The sequence below is a fragment of the Neophocaena asiaeorientalis genome, unplaced genomic scaffold, assembly GCF_003031525.2.
Source record: "Neophocaena asiaeorientalis asiaeorientalis breed wild unplaced genomic scaffold, Neophocaena_asiaeorientalis_V1.1 scaffold249, whole genome shotgun sequence".
NCBI lineage: Eukaryota > Metazoa > Chordata > Mammalia > Artiodactyla > Phocoenidae > Neophocaena > Neophocaena asiaeorientalis.
In genome coordinates this window covers 4,131,321-4,156,157 of record NW_020172625.1, presented here as the reverse complement: position 1 = coordinate 4,156,157, position 24,837 = coordinate 4,131,321, and the positions used below count along the sequence as shown (strand labels likewise).

The window sequence follows — 24,837 nt, the reverse complement described above, 5'->3', positions numbered from 1 at the left end:
CCGGGGCACGAACCCGTGTCCCCTGCATCGGCAGGCGGACTCTCAGCCACTGTGCCACCAGGGAAGCCCTGGATGTTCTTTAAAATCAGTGCTGAGTTGACTTTCTATTGATCTTACAACTCTGTAGAGGCAGATGTTAACTTGTAGATGTTTATTGAGCAGAGATGCAAATAATTTCTGTCCAGTGGAAAAGATAACCCTAAGGTTACAGTTTATTGCCCTGTTGAACATTAATCAGTTTTGTATCTAAACCAGTATTTTTATCCTGATGTTCCTTTATAAACTGCCTATAGATGTCTAGCTTTTCAAATGCTCTTTGAACTGGTTTTAACAGCTTACTGGTTCCTTCATTAAATAATTAGTTGAACAAAATCATTGGCATGTATTCATTTTATATTTGCATTAAAGTTATGATTTTGCGGTTTTGAAAACTATAATAATAGTGAGCAATTTTTTAATTCATCCAAATAGCTCAGAAGCTGTTAGTTAAGCTGTATTTGCCAGTCACTAAATAAGGTGTTTTTTAAAAATCTTGGGAATTTGTGAATTTGGTTCTACAAAGCTATTGCAAAATTCAACTTGCCATCATTTTTCTGCATTAGTATGAACTGGTGAGGTTTATTGCCTGAATACAGCCAAGCGATCATCTGGATGTTATACTAGATGTGGCAGTGCCTGCGATGTGTTTCTTTTGCTGTAGTGCCTAAAACTGCATGTATATTTCTAAAAGAAATTAAACAACAGTAACAAGATGACCAAGATAACCAAGATCATGGGGGGACGGTGTGGGGGGCAAATAGATTGTAGTACAAATAAGAGAAATTACATCTATCATGGAACAAAGGAAACTTTTAAAGGGCAGCATTGTCAGGATGCAAGAATAAAACACCAGGCATGCAGGTCCTCCCAATTCATTCCTGAAATGCAAGCCAACATCACTGCCAGCTGCTGAATGGAAACCAAGTCTTACTTAGCTGCTTCTGATGCTTCCCTCAGTTCTTCATCCAGTCTGCATGAGCAAAAATTAGCAGTGTAGAAAAGAAACAAAAAAGAAGCAAGCAGAGCGTGAGAAGAGTCACCCAGCAAAGCAGAGCCAGACATAAGTGGAGCGTATGTGCTTTTAAAAACCAACCTTTGGAGCGCTGAGACACATTCCTTCAATTAAATATGGTGTTTTAAGAACTCCGATTCAACGTTTATGTACGTTTCTTTTGCAAAGTCCTTCATAAAGATGATAGATAGAAACGTTGCAAGAAAATTGGCAACATGCTGGCTGAGTAAAGCTGGAAACAGCCAGAGCAGTTGCTGGGGACAGTTAAAGTTAGCTTGCAGCCTGGGCCAAGTCAGGGACGTATCTGGTTTAGTAGGTTTCAGTTGCAAATTAGGTTGACCTCAACAGCTTTTTTTACACACAAGACAAAGACCAGAAATGATATACTACAAGGGACTGGTACGAGGACCTCTGCTCTGATAGCGTGTTGAGGTCACCCACAAGTAAGACACTGGTGTACACACACAGAGGACCCAGCGTGAATTGTAGATCAGGAGACTTTTACCTCACACTTCTCTTATAAGATCTCTCTTCATCGTACCTTACAGGATAAAAAATGAATGCAGTGAGGAAAACGAGCAGACAGATGGAAAAAAATGACAGGTCAGTGTTTTACAGAACAGTCAAAACATCATGAGAGGAAAAGCCTACCCAAAGAGTAATCAAATTGCCTTTGGGGAGAAATCTTATTTTTATTAGATATAGTCAATGATTTCGAATTTATGATTATATCCAGCCAGTCCTCATGATTTGCAGATTCCGTGTTTGCAAATTCGCCTACCTGCTAAACCATAGTTGCAACCTCTAAAGCAGTACTTACGGCACTTTCATGGTCACTTGTGGATGTTCACAGAGTGACCAGACATTTGAGTCACCTGACCTGTGGGTTCCCAGCTGAGGTGGAACTAGGCGAGGCTCTGCCTTCGCGTCTCAGCTCTTTTGCTGCAAACAAGTAGGCTTTTTACAGTCTCTGAAGTGTCATGTTTTTCTCATTTTTGTGCTTTTTGCTGGCGATCTCTTTCTTTATTAAAAATGTTCCCCAGACATTGTGCTTAAGTACCGTCTAGTATTCCTAAGCACGGGGAGGCTATGGTGTGCCTTAGGGAAGGATGTATGTGTGTTTGTTAGATAAGCTGTATTCAGGCACAAGTTACAGTGCTGTTGGCCCTGAGTTCAGTGTTAGTGAATCAACAGTACAGGTCAAATAAAATGTCTTTAGACAGAAACGCAATAAAACAAGTTTATATATTAATCGGTAAATGAAAATGTGGTGACTGAGTACTCACAGAAACTCAGCCCTGTATTCCCCCTAGAAACAACGGTTCAGTACTTTATTCAAATCTTGTTAGAACATCACTGCCACAAATAATAAGAATCGCCTGTAATCAGTGATTATAAATCGGATTCCAGATTGGGCTCGTTTTGCTTTCATTTAAGCCCTTTGATGACAGGCTCCATCCCAGCTGAATATTGGTCTTGGGATTGGATGAGATATCAGACCCTCTGAATGCCACTGTGTAATGGGAAGGAGCTATGGCTTGTTATCAATTTGAAAATGGCATAATATGAAAATGAGGCAATGAGGGTCAGTCACAGAAACGAGAGAAAGGACATCCAGAGGAGATGGATGACAAAAGACAGGAGAGATCAATCATGGATACATGGGGAGGGCGTGCATGGTTGTAAATTTCTTCCTCCAGAAGAAACTCTTTCCAAAAGAAGCCCTTCCTGCCAAAGAAACTTTTCCCAAATGGAGCCCTTGAAAACTGACGTGTAGATGAATGAAAAGCTCCTCTGGCATGTTTAACTTCTCAACAACTAAACTTCCCTGTATAAATAGCAAGTCTCTAAAAGCAACACAATTACAGTAAATAACATTCTGGATTGCCAACTTTGTGCCAGGCTTGCTCAGTGCTTTATGTACATTGTTCTCATTCAGTCCTCAGGACCTTTCCATTGCTCCTTACTTTCTCATTTTAAAGATGCTGAAGCTGAGACTCAGAGTTTGTTTGTTTTTTTAAATTATTTTATTTTTGGCTGCGTTGGGTCTTTGTTGCGGCGCACAGGCTCTCTCTAGTTGCAGTGAGCGGGGGCTACTCTTCGTTGCGGTGTGTGAGCTTCTCATTGCGGTGGCTTCTCTTGTTGCGGAGCACGGGCCCTAGGTGCACAGGCTTCAGTAGTTGTGTCTCGTGGGCTCTAGATGGCAGGCTCAGTAGTTTGAGCGCATGGGCTTAGTTGCTCTTCGCGTGTGGGATCTTCCCGGACCAGGGCTCGAACCCGTGTCCCCTGCGTTGGCAGGCAGATTCTTAACCACTGCGCCACCAGGGAAGCCCTGACTCAGGGTTTTAAGTAGGTTTCCTGAAGTCTCAGAGAGGCAGGTGGGAAGGTTCAAACCTAATGCTAAGCCTCCAAAGCCCACTCTCTTCTCTTTTTCCACTTGCCACACCGGGGAAGCACTGCCATATTTACCTAGAAAATGTGCAGTGCTCATTTCCACTTGACGAGGGAAGGTCCTTGTCATCTTTCGCAAAGGGAGACAGCATTATAGGAGGTGGGTGCTCCAGTACTTTTACATTTAAAGACTAGGAGTGGGTTTTGGAGATGGGGTCCCTTTTTTTTTTTTTTTTTTTTTTTTTTTTTTTTTTTTTTTTTTTTTGCGGTACGCGGGCCTCTCACTGTTGTGGCCTCTCCCGTTGCGGAGCACAGGCTCCAGACGCGCAGGCCCAGTGGCCATTGCTCACGGGCCCAGCCGCTCCGCGGCACGAACCCGTGTCCCCTGCATCGGCAGGCGGACTCTCAACCACTGCGCCAGCAGGGAAGCCCCGGGGTCCCTTTTTTGAGGCAGCCGGCTAGAGCTAGAAGGTGTGCTGGTTTCGGGACTCTGTGAAGCTAGCGAGGATTAAAGCCACCATTAGGAGCTTATGAACACTCTGCTTGATTCAGCTGAGCTAACTGGCAGTTCTCAACCCAGTCGGTATCCTCTGTTCTTACCCGATATTGGGATGCCGGAAAACCAAACGCAGCTGCTTCTGAGCTTTGACTTTAGATGGTTTTTTAAGGGAAGTAAAGAAATCTGCTAGAAAAGGGCATGGGCATTGCGGTGCCAGGCTGACCTGGATTTGAATTCTAGTTCCATCTCTTCCTTGTTCCTACTTATACTTTGCATAAGTAACGTCCCCTTCCTAAAGTCTCTTCCTTCTCCGTAAACAGGGGTTTACTGTGGGGATTAAATAAAAGATATAAATAGAGCACTTCTATGCCTAGCACAGCAGACACACATTAGAGTCTTTTCCTTTCAGTTTCTGAGGGGACTCTTTTTTGGAAGCCCAAATTGGGAGGTCACGTTTGCTCTCCATCTTATGGAGGAAGATGGGGTATCCTTGACTGTTCTCTCTTGAGCTGATGGTTAGATTCCTCCCAGTTTTAATCACACAGAAAGCTAGTGAATCAGACACAGTGAAAGAAAAACATGGTCGACAGTAAACAATAGCTCTTTTGCAACAATGAACCAGTTAGGAGGGTTCATTCTCCAGCATCATGTTTTTAAGTCCCAGCTCCAAGCACTTGTTCGGTTAACTTTTTATTTGTATTATTTTTGCAGCCTAATCCTACAACCTTCAGTATCCATACTTTCTTCCCACAGGCTTTACCCTGTACTGAGTAAGCAGGTCATTCCTAACTGCACCACCCACTACTCTGCTTTATCCTTCATCTGAAGGGAACCATGAAGCAAAAGGACTGAGAAGAAAACAGAGAAGGGGTAATTTTTTTCTCTTTTCCTAGGGTCAAGCCGCTAAATTACTTTATGTAAGGCAGTGAAGAAATCCAGGCTATGCACAAAACACACCGGGTCTGTGTGGCATGCTAGACACAAGTAACAAATATGCTGATTAATGTTAAATTCAGGCTTTCTCCAAAATGGTAGTAAATTCAAGATAAAAATGAGGAAATTTCAGTAACACCAATAGAAGATTATGTGAAAGAACAGAACAGTTATCGCTAGGCTATAAGAAAGGAAAATATTTATTGGAGAATATTTAATATTCGTTTTAAATAGAAGGTAATGCCCTTCCCCATATTTTATAAATCAGTTATTTCCTAATCTCCTTCTCCAGACATGCAATATTTCTTCCCAAATCTTCAAAACCACCAGGACTTACTTGATGATGCTCTCTGGAATATGGATGCAATCCATCGGGATCAGCCCACTGAGTTCCGATAAGCTACTGACGTATTTAATTTTACTGCTGAACTTTGAACTAGAAAAAAGAAAAGAAAAAAGATATCAGTCGCTCCTCCATCCCCTCTCAGGCTGCTGCCTCTTCTTGAAAATTCTTATCACCTTGTCCCAGCACTCTTACTAAGAAGAATGGCTATATTATTTGAGTAGTTACTATGTGCCAGACACTGTTTTAACTGGGTTATATATATTAACTCTTTTACTTCCTATGATTGATAGCCTAATGAGGTAGATACTATTATCGTTCTCTCTTTAAAGATAAGGAAACTTAAAACATACGGTGTTAAGTGTTTGCCCAGATTTCACCTTCAGTAAGTGGCAAAGCCTAGATTTAAACCCGGGCAGCCTGACTGCAGGGTCCACACACTGCATGGCCTCCCGGTGGTTCCTGCCACTCTGAATTGTCACTGGTTTATGGTTTGTTTCCCTTTGTTTGCTTGTTCGTTTTTAGCAAACAAAAATCTTGTCATTAGTTCTTTCAGAATCTACCACGGTTGATATATTTTTAAAATATATATAAACCTGTTTTCCTCTTATTTTTTTAGTTGTACTTTTATTTTAAATACATATATACTTTTTAAAGTTTTAAATCTTGAAAGGTCATTCCAGATGAAACAATGTTCAAAAAACAATGTTCCAATAATCGGATTTGAATGACAGACGGCTTTCATCTCAACGTTGTCATTTTAGATGTGTGTAAATGCATAGAAAACAACTTGCAAGGAGATCCCTGAATTTGCCTCTGGGGAAGGGGGCTGGGTACAAGAGTCGGTAGTTGCTGAAGGAAGAACTTGGTCTTTATAATGATTGATTGGATGTTTTATAAGAAGAAGGAAGGCATTTTTGTATTGTTGGTGTAATAGCAAGCTAATTCTAAAATTATATCATTCCACTTGAAAGGGAATTTGATCAAGCATCAGACTTTCTTGAATGTTCTCCAATGAAAGGGCCTCCCCAGTCTACTGGGAGGATGCTGCGCCATCTGCCAACTGTACTGTCTTGTGTTCAACTACTGCGTATTCTAATAGGAAGTCTTTTCAAGGTCAGTTCTCCGTACATCTGCCTTTCACATTTTACTCGCAGTTTTGACCCTGGGCCACTGGCTATGACTTGTGGACAACCTTCATCTCCAAAAAGTCACTTCTAGTCGTCCTGATCAGCCTTGGGTGAACACACACTACCAACAATATGCTACCTTAGGCCACTTCCTTCCTCCAGAGTTTTCAAGCTAAATTCAGGTTTTGATGAAAGATGGAGGGGGTGGAATAAAAAGGCAGAGGAAGTTAGTTATGCAAGGGGGGACACCTCCACACTGGAATGTACAGTTCTCTAAATATGCCTGGGGTATGGTACCTCCTTCTTGGTGTGTTGGTACCTGCTGTTGCCTCTACCTGGCTTTAGCTAGCCAATGCTATTAGTCTTCAAAACTCAACTGGAGGGCACATTCTTCTGGAAAGCCTCTCTCGATGCAGACTCTCAGCCTTCACACTCCACCTGTTACCTTAAAACTCACACTCACCGTGAGTTATCAGCCCTCATCGTGCTTCCTTTGTACCCTGTATTATAACTGTTTTCTAGTCCTCCTATGTCAGCTGCCAGGCTGTGAACTCCCTGAGGACAGCAACTGAGCTATTTAATTTCTCAGCCTCCAGCACCTAACCCAATGCTTGACACAAACAATTCATTTTAAAAAAAGGCATTTGAGAGGAGAGAGAAAAATTAGGAGTATGGGATTAGCAGATACAAACTACTATATATATAAAATAGATAAACAACAAGGTCCTACTGTGTAACACAGGGAACTATATTCGATATCCCGCAATAAGCCATAATGGAAATACGATATATATTCTTTTTCATATTCAGTTTTATATATATACATATATATATGTATATATATAAAACTGAATCACTTCACTGTATACCAGAAACTAACACAACATTGTAAATCAGTTATACTTCAATTTAAAAAATACATGAATTAAAAAAAAAAAGAACTTGCCATATACCTCTATCATAGGTGTTACCCTTTAGCAGTGAAAAGACCTATAATACATTTTAGTGACCTCTTTTTTTCAGTTCAAAAAATTGATGACACTGATGTAGACTGATTTACAGAGGGATATTTAAAGAGGGTCTTACATGATGAATTTGTAGAACACGGTGTTTAAGTGCTTGAAACGTGTGTTCTTTAGAATTACGCAGACATTGGGTTCAAAGCCTGAATCTATCATTTCTTGGCTGTGTTACCTTAGACCTGGGGTTGGCAAACCATGGCCAAAGCCAGCTTATGATTTTTTTTTTTACATCCTTGAGCTACGACTGGTTTTTACATTTTTTAAATGGTTGAAAAATGATCAAAAGAAGAATCTTGTGACATGTAAAAGAGTTCAGAAAATTCGATTTCAGTATTCGTAAATCAAGTTTTATTGGAACACAGCCATACTTATTTATTTACATATTGTCTATGGCTGCTTTTACCCTACCATGGAAGAGCTGAGTGGTTGTGATTAAGACTGTATGGCCCATAACATTGAAAATATTTAATATCTGATCCTTTACAGAATGGCTTTGCTGGCTCCTGCTTTAGACAATTTATTTGGCCTCACTGAACCTCAGGGTTTTTTCTTATATAACAGAAATGGTAAGCAGTGCCTCCTTCAGAGGACTGTCATTAGGGTTAAATAAAATAATGCATGTAAGCACTCAGTAAAGGTAGGCCATTATTATACGTGATTTACCACAACACTACTTGCTATAAGATTATTATTTTTGTTGTAATTATGATCTTGAAACGCCCTTCAATAAATGTTGACTTACAATCTGTTTTCAATACTCTTACCATAACAAGTATTTATCAGGAATATATTTGTTTTATAATTAGAGCTGAATTATTAAACATCAGTGAATCAATATCAATTCTAATGTTTGCTTTTTTACGCATTAAAGTTTATATAAGCTCTTCCTCCTCCCCTGTCAAAGCATTTTCTGCTAATCTTAAAATAAGTGGCTTTTTGTACGTCTTAAAAGCTCATATTATTCTTTAAAGTAATATAACATGGTATGGTAAAGAAATCTTTGCCAGAGGAAAAGTAGGTTGAATCCTGCTACTGCTCAGTTTTTGGAAGTAGGGGATGGGAATGCTAAACAAATAAGTGAACAGGGAACAAAAAAGGTGGACTCTGGAAGGCACAGTAAAATCTACATTAAAAAAATATAAAGGATTTTAACCTTTAATTGTTTTCTCCAGAAGTGAAGTGATCAGAATTTTTCTTAGGGATTCATTAATAACTTGGAGATGGAAAAATTTCAGTTTATCTGATTGGTATCCTGACGTTAGGGAAGACATTGTTCTAGTTAGCTGAAGTATAGTTCATTCACAATGTTGTATTAGTTTCAGGCATACAACCTAGTGATTCCCTATTTTTATAGACTGTGTTCCACTGAAGTTATTATAGAATGTCAGCTGTATTCCCTGTGCTGTATAGGCTTGTAGCTTATTTATTTTATACCTAGTTTGTACCTCTTAATTCCATACCCCTATCTTGCCCCTCCCTATTTTATTTAAAGCTCTCTAGGAAACCTGTACTGTCCCTTTCATTTAACTGTCTCATTCTTACTATATAAAAGGCATATCTTACTTTTCATCACTGAAATGTAAGGTTATACAGCACCCAACACAGAACAGATGATAAACAAATATTTACTGATTTGAAGTGAATTTAAACCAAGAAGGCTTATGGGTAATCAAAACAAAGCTCTCAAAATGGCTGCTCAGACTCTTTGCCTACCTTTGGTAACCTACGTGGGATTTGTTCAGAAGAAATAGAACAATTAAGACAAGACCTGGCTTCTGTTTCTGTCCCTGGTGTGTCTTTATTTTCCATTGTTATGTTACTCTACCTCTTTGATTCTCTACCATATACCATATATTACTTTAAAAGTACTATCTGTTCCCTTTTGTAATATGGCATAGAAACCTCACTATTTTATCTTCTGTGTTTACAGCAAGCAGTATAAAAGTCATGTTTTATAATCACGGGGGGAAAATATTCAGTGCGACAATATGCTCACTCTTAATTAGAGTCTCTTGCTGGGTAGTCCAAAGTATATTTTCAGGAAAGGCAGAGGCAAACATATTTTCCTACTCTCTCGGTTTATGAATTTTTGTTCAGAAGACAATGAATACATATTTTTAAAAACTAGTACGTTTACTTTCACTACGATAATGACCATACCTTATAAAAGGTCGTGTAATTGCAAGGATTGTTCTGATGAACCAAGATGGATGAACAATGATGAATGATTTTAAGTTCTTCCGCAACCTATTGTGAAAAGAAAAAAAAAATTACTCATAACCTATTCTGTTTGTTTGTTTGTTTGTTTTTTGCGGTACGCAGGCCTCTCACTGTTGTGGCCTCTCCCGTTGCGGAGCACAGGCTCCGTGGCCATGGCTCACGGGCCCAGCCGCTCCGCGGCATGTGGGATCATTCCTGGACCGGGGCACGAACCCGTGTCCCCCTGCGTCGGCAGGCGGACTCTCAACCAGTGCGCCACCAGGGAAGCCCACTCATAACCTATTTTGAGTGGGAGTTAAAACAGAAAGTATATCCCCAAATAAGAATATATATATATGATATTAGGGAATTCTATGTAAGTTACTGTTATCTGGTGGGAAGGTATAGAATGGCGTGATCAATAAAACGAATGCCTTTTGAATAATTTGAAACATGCGTAATTCAAACCTCAGTTTCCCATAAGAATAAATGTAAAATAGACTTTTTGTATTCTTGGAGTGCATAAATCTATAACCATATGGCATGTTTTTGTTTAATGATGTTTTTCATTTTTGTCAGCATTACTTTTACTGTTTTGAAATGAATACACTCTTACTAGCAACTTAGCCAATTTGTTCTACTGAGCCTGGGTTTCTTCTTCTGTAGAGTGAAAATGGTAACAGTATATCATGTGGTCGTTTGGCCTTCAGATAATCATTTTAACGTTTTGTACATTCGGGCATATTTTTCAGCATTAGCAGTGCTACTTTATGTATGTTTAGAGGATTAATGGATTTTAGTTGCTATAACAGGACACTCACATGTTGCTTTACAGGGAGCCACATCTGAGGGGAAGCCACACATATGGAAGACATCATAAATTTGTATGCTTATTATGACAATTTTCCTGTAGATGGCAATAACGTGTTTGGTTCTAATAAAACCAGTATGGATAGAAGTGACGTATCTTGAGGAAGGGGCACACAAAGGCACCATATGGGCCAGAATTAACAGTGAATGTTGAAATAAGAGCAGTAGGATTGCCTAAGTCACAACAGTCCTAGTGCACAAAAATGGCCGCAAGGTTACATGATACTAGTAAAGAATCATGGACTTCGGCTTATCCGCTCAAATTGCACCTCCATATGGCAACAGCATATGGATATTTAAAATACTTGTTGCTAAGTTTGAGATTACAACATTTAACAAAATCTGGGGAAGATCTGCTTTATTTCAAATTTGGGGCATCAAGTGACACTTATTAATATTTTTATAATTTATTATCTCAAATCAGCATTAATTCAATGTTCCTAAATTGTGATCGCATCTTTGGTAAATTAAAAGGTCACTGGAGATGGGAGTCACTGAGGAAGTCAAAATAGTGATTAGATTATGGAGCCCACATACCGTCTGTCAATCATCTGATAGCATTTCTTCATCCAGCCTAGCCCTGGCATCCTCCGTCTTGGGGTTGCACCATTCAAGTACACAATCATATAGTCTTCAGCTACCATCAGCTCTAATGTACTTATTACATATCTGATCACAGGAAGAAAGATAAGTGTTTTCAGTTCCCACAGGAAAGAGTTCATCTTATTTCACCATAATTATATAACATTTAAATTACAGGGTGCATGATATTTAAGAAAGGTTGCACATATTCCCTCTTCAGCTTGAGAAGAATGCAGTTACCTAAGATCAATTCTCTGAGAGTATTACTCATTTATTTGCACAGTTATCTTTTTTTCATTTTTTTTTAAATGCAGGTACACTTGAAAAATGTGTAGGTTAGAAACCTGACTTTCAAAAATGTCAGCAATGTTATTATATACTAAGGGCAAGTCAGATTAAATAAAGGCAGATATAAATGAGGTCAGGTTATCATCAGTTGGCTAAGAACATGTTATCAGAGAACAAAAATAATACTTCACCCAAAGGAAATGTTACAGAATTTTAAAATGCAGACCAGACTGTGTTCATTTTGTTTTCAATTCATTCTACAGACAAAACAGCCCCTCTAAAGCTTTTGGTCTCTTGAGCAATTTTCCTTGACACAGATTTCATCAACTTTTAATCAAAGGCTTAGAATAGTCTACATCATCTATTTCCCTTTATTAAAGATGCCCTATCTGCCATCGCATGCCCGCAGACATTAACTGAAAACATTTTGTTGTAAATATCACTCACAGGAAAAGATTTTCCATGACATAGTGGTAATCCGCCCGACTGCTGTCTGGCAGAAAACAGGCAGCAAACACAATGATGGCATTTAGGCCATCCCCGTAGTATCCTAGAGGACAAACAAAAAGACATTTGTAACCAACTGAAAGCTCTTAACAAGATATTTAACCTAAAGGATAAATCTGGAAGCCTTGGCAAGAGTGTGTATGTGCATGTATTAGGTATATCTTTAAATGAGTATTATATAGACTATACTTCTGTAAGTATATACACATATAATTATCTTTCAGTGGTTAAGATGTAAGTTATATAGATTCTTAAATAGCGTGAATATATTTGCATATATAGGGTGTCCATGTATTATGGATGATTATATGTGTTGTACACAGTCATAAGTGTGTTAGAAGTATTCAACTTATCAAAAGATGGTGGGGCAACACTTTTTGACTTAAGGGCATCTAATTTATATAATAAAAAAGCTAATTTATATAACACTGTCTCTTTTAATGGCTAAGAAAGAGGTTCTCTTTGATCCTCTTTAGTTCATCCTAGTTGTAGCAAGCCTGTGTTCCTTGAAAGCCCATCTTTGAAATTCGTGGCAAGGGTTGGTCAGGTCTCCACAGGTTTGTCTCTGGAATCTCAATGTACTGTATTTTTATTTTTTAATATCCCTTTTTAAACATTTGTGATTTGTGTCATATAACATAGTTCTGGACTTCAGAAACATTAAAGACATTTCCTCAAAGCTTTGAGTAGGAGGACAGGACACACCCTCAAGCCTGATCAGAATTCAGTGTGTTTCATTTTTTCAGAACTCTAAATACCCTTCTGGTGATTACAAGGCAGTAAAATACTGGCTGGATATAGATTTGGACGGGCTTGACTCTTGAAAAGCAGTTTAATAAGATGTTCTCTACAAGGATAGAGAGTATGACTCTACCACAAAAGAGGTGGGGGAAGAAAGTGATACCAACTACAAATACATCAAATGATGGGTTTGCGTATATTACTAATTTGAGGTTGCTGTAGACAATGTTTATGCTACGTATCTTAGAAGATGCTACCTACATAAGTATATACCTGATGCAACACATATTTGCAAAACAGGATTGGAATGGCTTCCTTCTGGATTGTTTGCTTTAGTCCCATCTTTTCCGAAATGCAGGTATTTACTAACTTTTTTTTTAGAATGTGGTACGAAGGAAAATGGCAGGAGATATATGTTAATATAAGAAATGTTTGTTCCACAAACCGTTTCATTTAGGAAGAGCCATAACTGAATAGAAATCCGCAAAGGATAGGATCAGTGTCACTAAGCCACCCTAACACCACAAAAATACGCAGTTCAGGCTCAGCACAATGAAAAAGAGTTCATTAAAAGAAAAAAATAGGTGTAATGGATCCCTCTTAAAAACAAGTACAAAAGTATTCTTCTGAGAGACACCAGGAAAGGCAGAGACAAGATGGCAGAGTAGAAGGACTTGAGCTCACCTCCTCACACGAAAACACCAAAATCACAACTAACTGCTGAACAACCTTTGACAAAAAAGACTCAACCCTAACACAAAAAGATATACACCCAAAGACAAAGAGGAAGCCACAATGAGATGGTAGGAGGGGATCTTTCGTGATATAATCAAATCTCTCACTGGAAAATAATTATATCACAGAGGTTCTCCCACAGGAGTGAGAGTTCTGAGGCCCACATCAGGCTCCCCAGCCTGGGGGCCTGGCATTGGGTGGAGGATCCCTCAGGCATTTGGCACTTTTAAGGCCAGTGGGGCTTTAGCACAGCAGCTCCACAGGACTGGGGGAAACAGAGACTCCACTCTTGGAGGGCACACACAAGGTTTAATGTGCACTGGGGCCCAGGGCAGAGCAGTGACTCCACAGGAGCCTGGGCCAGACCTACCTGCGCATCTTGGAGGGTCTGCTGGGGAGGGGGAAATTGGCTGTGGCTCACTGTGGGGGCAAGGACACTGGTGGTGGACACCCCAGGGAATACCCATTGGCGTGAGCTCTCCTGAAGGTTGCCAGTTTGGGACCTGGCCCCACCCAACAATCTGTAGGCTCCAGTGCTGGGACACCTCGGTCCAAACAACCAACAGGGTGGGAACAGAGCCCCACCCATCAGCAGACAGGCTGCCTAAAGTCGTCCTGAGCCAACAGCTGCCTATATATATATACCACTTAACCTGGCCCTGCCCATTAGAGGGACAAGACCCAGCTCCACCCACCAGTGGGCAGGCACCAGTCCCTCCCATCAGAAAGCATGCACAAGCCCCTGGACCAACCTCACCCACCGGGGGTAGACACCAGAACCAAGAAGAATTACAGTCCTGCAGCTGGAGGAACAGAGACCACAAACACAAAAAGTTAAGACACAATGGATGGCAAAGAAATATGTCCCAGATGAAGGAACAAGATAAAACCCCAGAAGAACAACTAAGTGAAGTGGAAATAGGCAATCTACCCAAAAAAGAATTGAGTAGTGATAGTAAAGATGATCCAAGATCTCAGAAAAAGAATGGAGGCACAGACTGAGAGGACACAAGAAACAGTACACTTCACAGTACAACAAGTGAAGTGAAAAATGTGCCAGAAGAAATCAGTAGCAGAATAAATGAGGCAGAAGAACAAATAAGTGAGCTGGAAGACAGAATGGTGGAAAATCACTGCCATGGAAATGAGGACAGTCTAAGAGACCTCTGCGACAACATTAAACGCACCAACATTCGCATTATAGGGATCCCAGAAGGAGAATAGCGAGAGAAAGGGCCTGAGAAAATATCTGAAGAGATAATAGCCAAAAACTTCCCTAACATGAAAAAGGAAACACTCAAGTCCAGGAAGTGCAGAGCCCCATACAGGATAAATCTAAGAAGGAACATACCAAGAGACATAATAATCAAATTGACAAAAATTAAAGACAAAGAAAAAATATTAAAAGCAACAAGGGAAAAGCAACAAATAACATACAAGGGAACCCCATAAGGTTATCGGCTGAACTTTCAGCAGTCTAGAAGGGAGTGGCATGATATACTTAAAATGATGAAAGGGAAAAACCTACAACCAAGAATACTCTACCCAGCAAGGCTCTCATTGAGATTTGACAGAGAAATCAAAAGCTTTACAGACAACCAAAAGCTAAGAGAATTCAGCACCACCAAACCAGCTTTACAACAAATGCTAAAGGAACTTCTCTCAGCAAAAAAGAAAAGGCCACAACTAGAAACAAGAAAATTACAAACGGGAAAGCTCACCAGTAAAAAGCAAACATATAGTAAAGGTAGGAAATCACCCACAAGATGAAAAACCAGCAATCGTGAGAAGAGGAGAGTACACATGCAGGATGTTGGAAATGCATTTGAAATTAAGAGACTAGCAACTTTAAACAATCTTGTATATATATAGACTGCTATATCGAAACTTATGGTAACTGCAAACCAAAAATCAACAATAGGTTAACACAAAAAAAAGAAAAAGCAATCCAAACACAACTCTAAAGATAGTCATCAAATCACAAGATAACAAAAGAGGGAGGGAATAAAAAAGACCTACAAAAGCAAATCCAAAACAATTTAACAAGATGGCAATAAGAACTCACATATCAATAATTACCTTAAATGTAAATGGATTAAATGTCCCAACCAAAAGACATAGACTGGGGCTTCCCTGGTGGCGCAGTGGTTGAGAGTCCTCCTGCTGATGCAGGGGACACGGGTTCGTGCCCCGGTCCGGGAAGGGCCCACATGCCGCAGAGCAGCTAGGCCCGTGAGCCATGGCCTCTGGGCCTGCACGTCCAGAGCCTGTGCTCCGCAACGGGAGAGGCCACAACAGTGAGAGGCCCGTGTACCGCAAAAAAAAAAAAAAAAAAAAAAAGACGTAGACTGGCTGAATGGATACAAAAACAAGACCCGTATATGTTCTGTCTACAACAGACCCACTTCAGATCTAAGGACACATACAGACTGAAAGTGAGGGGATGGGAAAAGGTATTCCATGGAAATGGAAATCAAAAGAAAGCTGGAGCAGCAATACTGATATCAGACAAAATAGACTTTAAAATAAAGACTGTTACAAGAGAGAAAGAAGGACACTACATAATGATCAAGGGATCAATCCAAGATATAAAAATTGTAAATACATATACAAATCCAATGTAGGAGTGCCTCAATATATAAGGCAAATGCTAACAGCCATTTCTCCTAAAAGGAGAAATTGACTGTAGCACAATAATAATGGGAGACTTGGTGGGAGGGAGGGAGATGCAAAAGGGAAGAGATATGGGGATATATGTATAGCTGATTCACTTTTTTATAAAGCAGAAACTAACACACCATTGTAAAGCAATTATACTCCAATAAAGATGTTAAAATGAATAATAATAATGGGGGACTTTAACACCCCTCTTACATCAATGGACAGATCATCCAGATAGAAAATCAATAAGGAAACACAGGCCTTAAATGACACATTAGATCAGATGGACTTAATTGATATTTATAGAATATTCCATCCAAAAGCAGCAGGATACACATTCTTCTTATGTGCACATGGAGCATTTTCCAGGATACATCACATGCTGAGCCACAAAACAAGCCTCAGTAAATTTGAGAGAACGGAAATCATATCAAGCATTTTCTCTGACCACAGTGCTATGATATTAGAAATAAACTACAAGGAAAAAAACTGTAAAAAAAAAAAAGAAAAACCAAACGTGGAGGCTAAACATATGTTATTAAATGACCAATGGATGACTGAAGAAATCAGAGGAAATCAAAAACCTAGTGACAAATGAAAACGAAAACACAATGATCAAAACCTATGGGACGCAGCAAAAGCAGTTCTAAGAGGGAAGTTTATAGCAATATAGTCTTACCTCAGGAAACAAGAAGAGTCTCAAACAACCTAACCTTACACCTAAAGCAACTAGAGAAAGAAGAACCAAAAAAACACAAAGTTAGCAGAAGGAAAGAAATCGTAAAGATCAGTGCAGAAATAAATGAAATAGAGAAGAAGAAAACAATAGCAAAGATGAATGAAACTAAAAGCTGGTTCTTTGAGAAGACAAACAAAATTGATAAGCCTTTAGCCAGACTCATGAAGAAAAAAAGGGAGTACTCAAATCAATAAAATTAGAAATGAAAAAGAAGTTACAACTGACACCACAGAAATACAAAGGAACATAAGAGACTACTACAAGCAACTGTATGCCAAGAAATTGGACAACCTGGAAGAAATGGACAAATTCTTAGAAAGGTACTATCTCCCAAGACTGAATCAGGAAGAAGTAGAAAATATGAACAGACCAGTCACAAGCACTGAAATTGAAACTGTGATTTAAAAATGCCCAACAAACAAAAGTGCAGGGCCAGAAGGCTTCACAGGCGAATTCTATAAAACATTTACAGAAGAGTTAACACCTATTCTTTTGAAACTCTTCCAAAAAAGTCAAAGAGGAAGGAACAGTCCCAAACTCATTCTATGAGGCCACCATCATACCAGACAAAGATACCAGAAAAAAAGAAAATTACCAGCCAATATCACTGATGAACATAGATGCAAAAATCCTCAACAAAATACTAGCAAACAGAATCCAACAGCACATTAAAAGGATCATACACCATGACTGAGTGGGATTTATCCTAGGGATGCAAGGAGTTTTCAATATACACAAGTAAATCACTGTGATAAACCACATTAACAAACTGAATAATAAAAACCATATGATCCTCTCAATTGATGCAGAAACAGCTTTTGACAAAATTCAACACCAATTTATGATAAAAACTCTCCAGATAGTGAGCATAGAGGGAACCCACCTCAACATAATAAAGGCCATATATGAAAAACCCAGTCAACATCATACTCAATGGTGAAAAGCTGAAAGCATTTCCTCTAAGATCAGGAGCAAGACAAGGATGTCCACTCTTGCCACTCTTAATCAACATAGTTTTGGAAGTCCTAGCCATGGCAATCAGAGAAGAAAATGAAATAAGAGGAATCTAAATTGGAAAAGAAGAAGTAAAACGGTCACTGTTTGCAGATGACATGATACTATACATAGGAAATCCTAAATTTGCTGCCAGAAAACTACTAGAGCTCATCAATGAATCTGGTAAGGTTGCAGGATACAAAATTAATACACAGAAATCTGTTACATTTCTATACACTAACAATGAAAGATCAGAAAGAGAAATTCAAGAAACAATTCCACTTACCATTGCATCAAAAAGAATAAAATACCTAGGAATAAACCTGCCTAAGGAGGCAAAAGACCTGTACTCTGAAAACTGTAAGATGCTGATGAAAGACAGTGAAGATGACACAAACAGGTGGAAAGATATACCATGTTCTTGGATTGGAAGAATCAATATTGTCAAAATGACTATACTACCCAAGGCAATCTACAGATTCAGTGCTATCCCTATGAAATTACCATGGGCATTTTTCACAGAAGTAGAGAAAAAATTTTTTTAATTTGTATAGAAACACAGAAGACCTCAAATAGCTAAAGCAATCCTCAGAAAGAAAAATGAAGCTGGAGGAATCAGTCTCCCTGGCTTCAGACTATACTACAGAGCTACAGAATCAAAACAGTATGGTACTGACATGAAAACAGAAATATAAATCAATGGAACAGGACAGAAAGCCCAGAAATAAACCCACACACCTATGATCAATTAATCTACAACAAAGGAGGCAAGAATATACAATGGAGAAAAGACAGTCTTTTCAGTAGTGGTGCTGGGAAAACCAGACAGCTACATATGAAAGAATGAAATTAGAACATTCTCTAACACCATACACAAAATGGATTAAAGATCTAAATGTAAGACCAGATACTATAACACTCTTAGAGGAAATCATAGGCAGAACACTCTTTGACATAAACCGTAGCAATATCTTTTTGGATCCACCTCCTAGAGTAATGAAAATAAAAACAAAAAAATCAAATGGGAACTAATCAAACTTAACAAGCTTTTGCACAGCAAAGGAAACCATAAACAAAATGAAAACACAACCCACAGAATGGGAGAATATATTTGCATATGAAGTGACTGACAAGGGATTAATCCCCAAAATATACAAACAGCTCATGCAGCTCATTATCCAATAAACAAACAATCCAATCAAAAAATGGGCAGAAGCTCTAAATAGACATTTCTCCAAAGAAGATATACAGATGGCCAAAAAGCACATGAAAAGATGTTCAACAAAGCTAGTTATTAGAGAAATGCAAATCAAAACTACAGTGAGGTATCACCTCACACTGGTCAAAATGGCTATCATCAAAAAGTCTACAATAAATGCTGGAGAGCGTGCAGAGAAAAGGGAGCCCTTCTACACTGTTGGTGGAAATGTAATTTGATACAGCCACTATGGAGAACAGTATGCAGGTTCCTTAAAAAACTAAAAATTGAACTACCATATGACCCAGCGATCCCATTCCTGGGCATATATGCAGAGAAAAACATAATTTGAAAAGATGCATTCATCCCAATATTCATTGCAGCAGTATTTACAGTAGCCAAGACATGAAAACAATCTAAATGTCCATCGACAGAGGAATGGATAAAGAAGATGTGGTACATATATACAATGGAATATTACTCAGCCTTAAAAAGGAATGAAGTAATGCCATTTGCAGCAACATGGGTAGCCCTAGAGATTATCATACTAAGTGAAGAGAAAGACAGAGACAGAGAAAGACAAGTATTATATCACTTATATGTGGAATATAACAAAAATGATAAATGAAGTTATTTACATAACAGAAATAGAATCACAAACTTTGAAAACAAACTTATAGTTTCCAGAGGGGAAATGGGGAGGGGGGGGCGATAAAATTAGGAGTTTGGGGTTAACACATACACACTACCATATATAAAATAGGTCATCAACAAGGACCTACTGTATAGCACAGAGAACTCTACTCAATATTCTGTAATAACCTATATGGGAAAAGAATCTGAAAAAGAACGGATATATGTATATGTACAATTGAATCATGCTGAAACTAACACATCACTCCTGAAACTAACACAACATTGCAAATCAGCGATACACTAATATCTAATAAAAATTAGATTAAAAAAATAAAAAATTTTATAAAAGCATCCTTTCAAAAGCATCTTTCTAAATGTAGCTGTCTGACTCCAGGGTGTCAGGATAATTGCAAGATTATGACGCTCAGTTACTTTGAGTTTTCTATTTCTGGAGAATTTCTAAGACTACGTTGTTGTCGTTTTTTAAAGGAAAGACTGAGGTTTATAAACAGTACTTCAGAAGTCATCCTAAATGGCAATTCACAATGGCAATTGTGTTACTGCTGTCTGTCCTTGGCATGTTGTAGTAGCACGTTGGCTTGGGTTTATTTAACCAAAGGAATACTCAACGGTCAACTTACCACTTCCTGATCAATGACTAAGCTGGGATTGTCTCTTTCTATAAAAAAATCACTGAAATTGACAAATGATGATGGATTTTGCATTTTGGGGCAGAGGATTTGTAGGAAGGGAAGAAGAGGCAAAAGAAAGAGGAGGAGAGGAGGAGATGTAGCGTGTAAGGAAGGAAAGAGAAAAAGATTTCCTCGTGAAAGTTTTCTTCTAAATCAAGAGCAGGTGCCGTTGTTGTCAGGCTTTGGAGCTATTCCAGATAGCAACTGCTGGCAAAGTGTAATAACGTGAATGAACAGGACCATTTGCATTTTGTTCCTCGCCAGTGTCTCCAAAGGGGTCAGCTAACCTAATTTCTACGCTAAATATGCAGCTGACTCAAGTGAAGTTGCCTGTCGGCAAACGCAGAATTCACGTGAAGTTTCGCTTTTTAACACATGTATTTTATCAGACTCTCTTCTCAGTAACGGTGAGGTGAATTCAGGGTGTGTGTGCTGAGGTGCATGAGCTATCCCACCGTGGTGTCGCCTGAGACCCTCGGAAGCAACGATGCAAACCTTACCTGAGGGAGAACAGAGAGGCATGAAAGGGACGTAACACAAGTTTGCTGGCCAGCAAATGGAATGGAGAGAGAAGGAAAGATACCACAGTCGCAACCAAGACATACACACACACACACCAGCCTGCAACTCTTCTCATCCTTTCCAGGATCATTTGTCCAGCAACACTGCAGAGAAGGTTACCTGAGTCTCCTATAATGAAATAAGAGAAGTAAAAACACAAGACAGGAAACGCCTCATTACAATGCTTTGGTGTGACTGGCCTTGGTTATCTAATTGTGTTCTCTGCTTCAGGCTCAAAAATGCCAATTCTGGCCTCAGAGTGACCCCTCACTGTTGGCTAATCCAAACCACCCAGACTTCTTTTTCTTTGCTTTTCTACTTAAGCAGATGGCAGGGATATTACTCATGGGCTCACAGGAGGTGACATGGCTTTGAGATCATCCTTTCTTGACTGATGAAGTAACTGAGGCCCAGGGGAGTTAAGTGATGTACCAAGATCACAGACTAATCAGTGGCCAAGACAGGTCTTGAACCCTATTCTTCCACATTGTGGACAGGGCCTCTGGCCATAGCTCATGTGGAGGTCAGTAGAGCTGAAGGCTGAAATATTTGTTCAAATCCTGGTCTCACACACAGATGTTCCCAGCTGGTGTGGACACTCTTGCAGCAAACTTAAGCAGCGCTTTTCATCACCCCCATCTTGCAGTCGTGCTGCCCAGAGCACCTAACAGCCGGCACTTCCCTACTGGCCTGAGTGGGATAACTTCCTCACAGCAAAATGCAAGACACCAAAACAACATCTCTGTTCACTCTGGAGTGCTGCTTTTTAAAATGCTCATCAGAAGCCAGGATGACAAACTCAGTGGACTGGTAACTAGGGAGCGTGACTTTCTCAGATCATTGAGGTCTGAGAAAGTGGTATGAGCTTCTAAGACAGCAGACAAAGCTTTGGCAAATTCAGAAGTAACATGTGAACTGTCTTTACCTCCCGAGCAAAAAAGCTGGTCAGGGCGTAGGAAGAGGTGGCATCTCCCTAACATTCCGGTGGGTGCAGCCGGAGGCACATTCATGCAAGCCAGCACCTGGAGAAGGCCGAGGCGGAGCCAGGGAGAGGAGAGGTGGCCTTCTCTCTCCAACAAACCAGACAGTTACCCAGACAAAAAAGGAGCTCACAACACAGAAAGGGGAGGAGCAGATGCCAAGGGGAGGAGGTGGTGGGGATGGAGGGCACAGCAAACCAGGTTATCCCTGAGATATCGGGTGTTTTCACAAAGAATGTGACAGGCGGAAGCAGTGGCTTTTTCTGACCCGGGTGTGCTGATGAAAATCACTCTCTCCTGATTCAGGCAACAGAACAATGGGCTCAACCCACCCATCCAACCCGCCTAACTTCACTGTGGATGAAAGCATAAGCAGGTGAGTCTGCTGGGGTAACAAGAGATAACTTAGCCTTATAATAACAGGCTAAGTTATCTCTTGTGAAGCCGTGAGCCTGCCTGCTTCACAACAAAGGGACTTCTAATTTATGACCTGAATGGTAAAAATGTACAGGGACTGTCACTGCATGACAGACTTTGACAGACTTTTCTATATATCTTGTACTTTTTGGAATGAGCATAGGCTATTTTATAGTCATGTTTTGTTTTGTTTTGTTTTCTAAAAGGCAAACAAACCAAAAATACCTGATGGCTGGTGCAAAGGAGATGTGACCTTCTGGGGAGATCTGGACGATGTTCAGATTGTGTTTTCATTAGAACAACAACAGGATTGACTCTATGGCCAGCTGTCTGTCATTTTCAGCAAGATTAGGCCTGCTCTCATTCCAAAGGGCTGTGGGGAAAGTCTCCCTTAGAGGAGCTATCACTGGGCCATATAACCATTCCAGGGCAAGCGGTGAGAAAGGAAGGTCAGGGCCGGGGACACCTATGGGCATTTTCCTTCACTACCATGGGTGGGGGCCCTGGGGGTTTGTGACTGCCTGCTTCACAACAAAGGGACTTCTAAGGACTTCTAATTTATGACCTGAATGGTAAAAATGTACAGGGACTGTCACTGCATGACAGACTTTTCTATATATCTTGTACTTTTTGGAATGAGCATAAGCTATTTTATAGTCATGTTTTGTTTTGTTTTGTTTTCTAAAAGGCAAACAAACCAAAAATACCTGATGGCTGGTGCAAAGGAGATGTGACCTTCTGGGGAGATCTGGACGATGTTCAGATTGTGTTTTCATTAGAACAACAACAGGATTGACTCTATGGCCAGCTGTCTGTCATTTTCAGCAAGATTAGGCCTGCTCTCATTCCAAAGGGCTGTGGGGAAAGTCTCCCTTAGAGGAGCTATCACTGGGCCATATAACCATTCCAGGGCAAGCGGTGAGAAAGGAAGGTCAGGGCCGGGGACACCTATGGGCATTTTCCTTCACTACCATGGGTGGGGGCCCTGGGGGGTCCTGATACTTCCATGGAGGTAGCAATGCATGGGGAAAATCTGTGGTGAAGGGAAGTTGGAGGGAAAAGGCAAAACATTCTTCTGCTTGTTAGAAAACCAAAGCTCCGGGTTTAATGCAGCGCCAAGACACTTATTTCCCTGTCCTCGATAAGGAAGACAGAACAATTGCCTTGTCAGCTTACACTTTTCCTGGAAGAGCTGAGTGGTTAGGGTGGGGCGTCAGGACTGCAGGGAAGTTGTGCATGCAGCAGAAAAAGCCAAAAAGCCATTTATGGATTCTGAAGTTGACAACGTTCAATGTGTCGCTTGAGCTCATGTGATTTTTTTGTGAGTCCCAAATTAATCAAGGCTCCTGGAGCTCCAAGAAAGCGGTGAAAATACAAAAGAGCCTTTTCTCTCCCTTGTCCCTCATGAAACAGGTGGAGATCTTGGCTGGGGTGGGCTGTTGTCATAGATGTGTCCATTACATCTATGCCTAGGCATAGATGTAATGGAGTTTATAGAAAAGCAAACTTCAGCTAGGGAGAAAAAAAGGACCAGGCTAAGACTAAAAAGATTTCCTAAAGCTTCTGAAGAGGATTCCAAAGATTGGTCTGGAATTAAAAGCACCTCTTACTGCAGGCCATGTAGAAAACAGACTTGAAAACAATTCAGTTAAACCCTACAACATGAATTCCAAACACACTATTAAATTGGACAACTATGGCTTTCAAGAAATTTGCACAGAAGAGGATAGCTATCAGGTATGCAGTGCGAAAGGCATTTTTCACATTGGAAAGTTACTTTTGCATAGTAAGCTTTCCAGTGTTCATTGAATCGAGTATGAAATAATACGCTCAGCTCTACAGTGCCCTGAACGTTGACTGCCTGATAGGGTCTTGGGAGGTCATGCTGCAGAGAACCCTAGTTTTGTTTTCTTATAAAAACTGTATGGCCGCCCCGCTGCTTGCTTCCCAGGTTTGCAGAGCTCACCTACCTCCATGAGAAATGACTCTCCTGTAGGGCTCGATGACCTTCATGTCAATCCGCTGCTCCTGTTCTCCAATCACCACGGTCCTCCACAGCCGGTTGTCCTCTCGCTCCTCTTCTGCCGTATATTCCGGAATAGACTCTGACTCTTGGCCAGAATCTTTGTTGGCTGTGTGATCCTCTGGAAATGAAGCATAGAGCAGGGATAAAGAAGAAAGACCTCCACAGGTGAGGCAGTTCAGCAACTAGCGACCTCCTGGCAGAGTCAACCCGAGCTCCCTGTTCTGTACAACTCTGATAGAGCTTGACACCATCCTGATCACATAAAGGACACTCAGTGAAGTCTTATTGATTGACTGACTGAACAACAACGGAGGGTGGGGATAGGAAAAGAGCTAGAGCTGTCTTGTGTCTGCAGTGGTCCAAGGGGGCATAGGCTGGTGCTAACTCATCCTCGATCCTATAAGCTGTAGACTGCAGGTCTTTCTGATGGGGTGAAAGGCTATTCATCAGGCCCTATTTTCCTTGCGCCACATTTCTTGGTGTATCCTGAGTGCTCAGAGTGTTTTGGGGGCCCTCAGCTCAGTATCTTGACGATACCGCCAGCCTAGACCCCCACTCTAAGACTCCTACAGTGGGGTTGCATCCCCTTGTCTACTGGGAGTGCATCTGGACATTAATTCAATATTACTTCCTATACATT

The 24,837-nt window shown here is 40.3% G+C and overlaps 1 protein-coding gene and 1 long non-coding RNA gene across 2 annotated transcripts in view; one reads left to right on the top strand and one right to left on the bottom strand.

Moving 5' to 3' along the window:
* Window positions 1-24,837, bottom strand: part of LOC112395614 (protein prune homolog 2) — a 50,486-nt gene that overhangs the window by 13,012 nt on the left and 12,637 nt on the right. The window contains exons 3-7 of the mRNA XM_024738927.1: window positions 24,142-24,315; window positions 11,756-11,858; window positions 10,976-11,107; window positions 9,530-9,616; window positions 5,212-5,310 (exon numbers count right to left, since the gene is read on the bottom strand). Coding sequence (XP_024594695.1) covers window positions 5,212-5,310; window positions 9,530-9,616; window positions 10,976-11,107; window positions 11,756-11,858; window positions 24,142-24,315 — 595 coding nt within the window. The remainder of the gene's footprint in view (window positions 1-5,211; window positions 5,311-9,529; window positions 9,617-10,975; window positions 11,108-11,755; window positions 11,859-24,141; window positions 24,316-24,837) is intronic.
* LOC112395615 (uncharacterized) lies at window positions 4,694-24,254 on the top strand. Its single transcript, XR_003002412.1, has 3 exons — window positions 4,694-4,811; window positions 22,061-22,130; window positions 24,123-24,254. It is a non-coding gene; the product is annotated as an uncharacterized LOC112395615 (long non-coding RNA).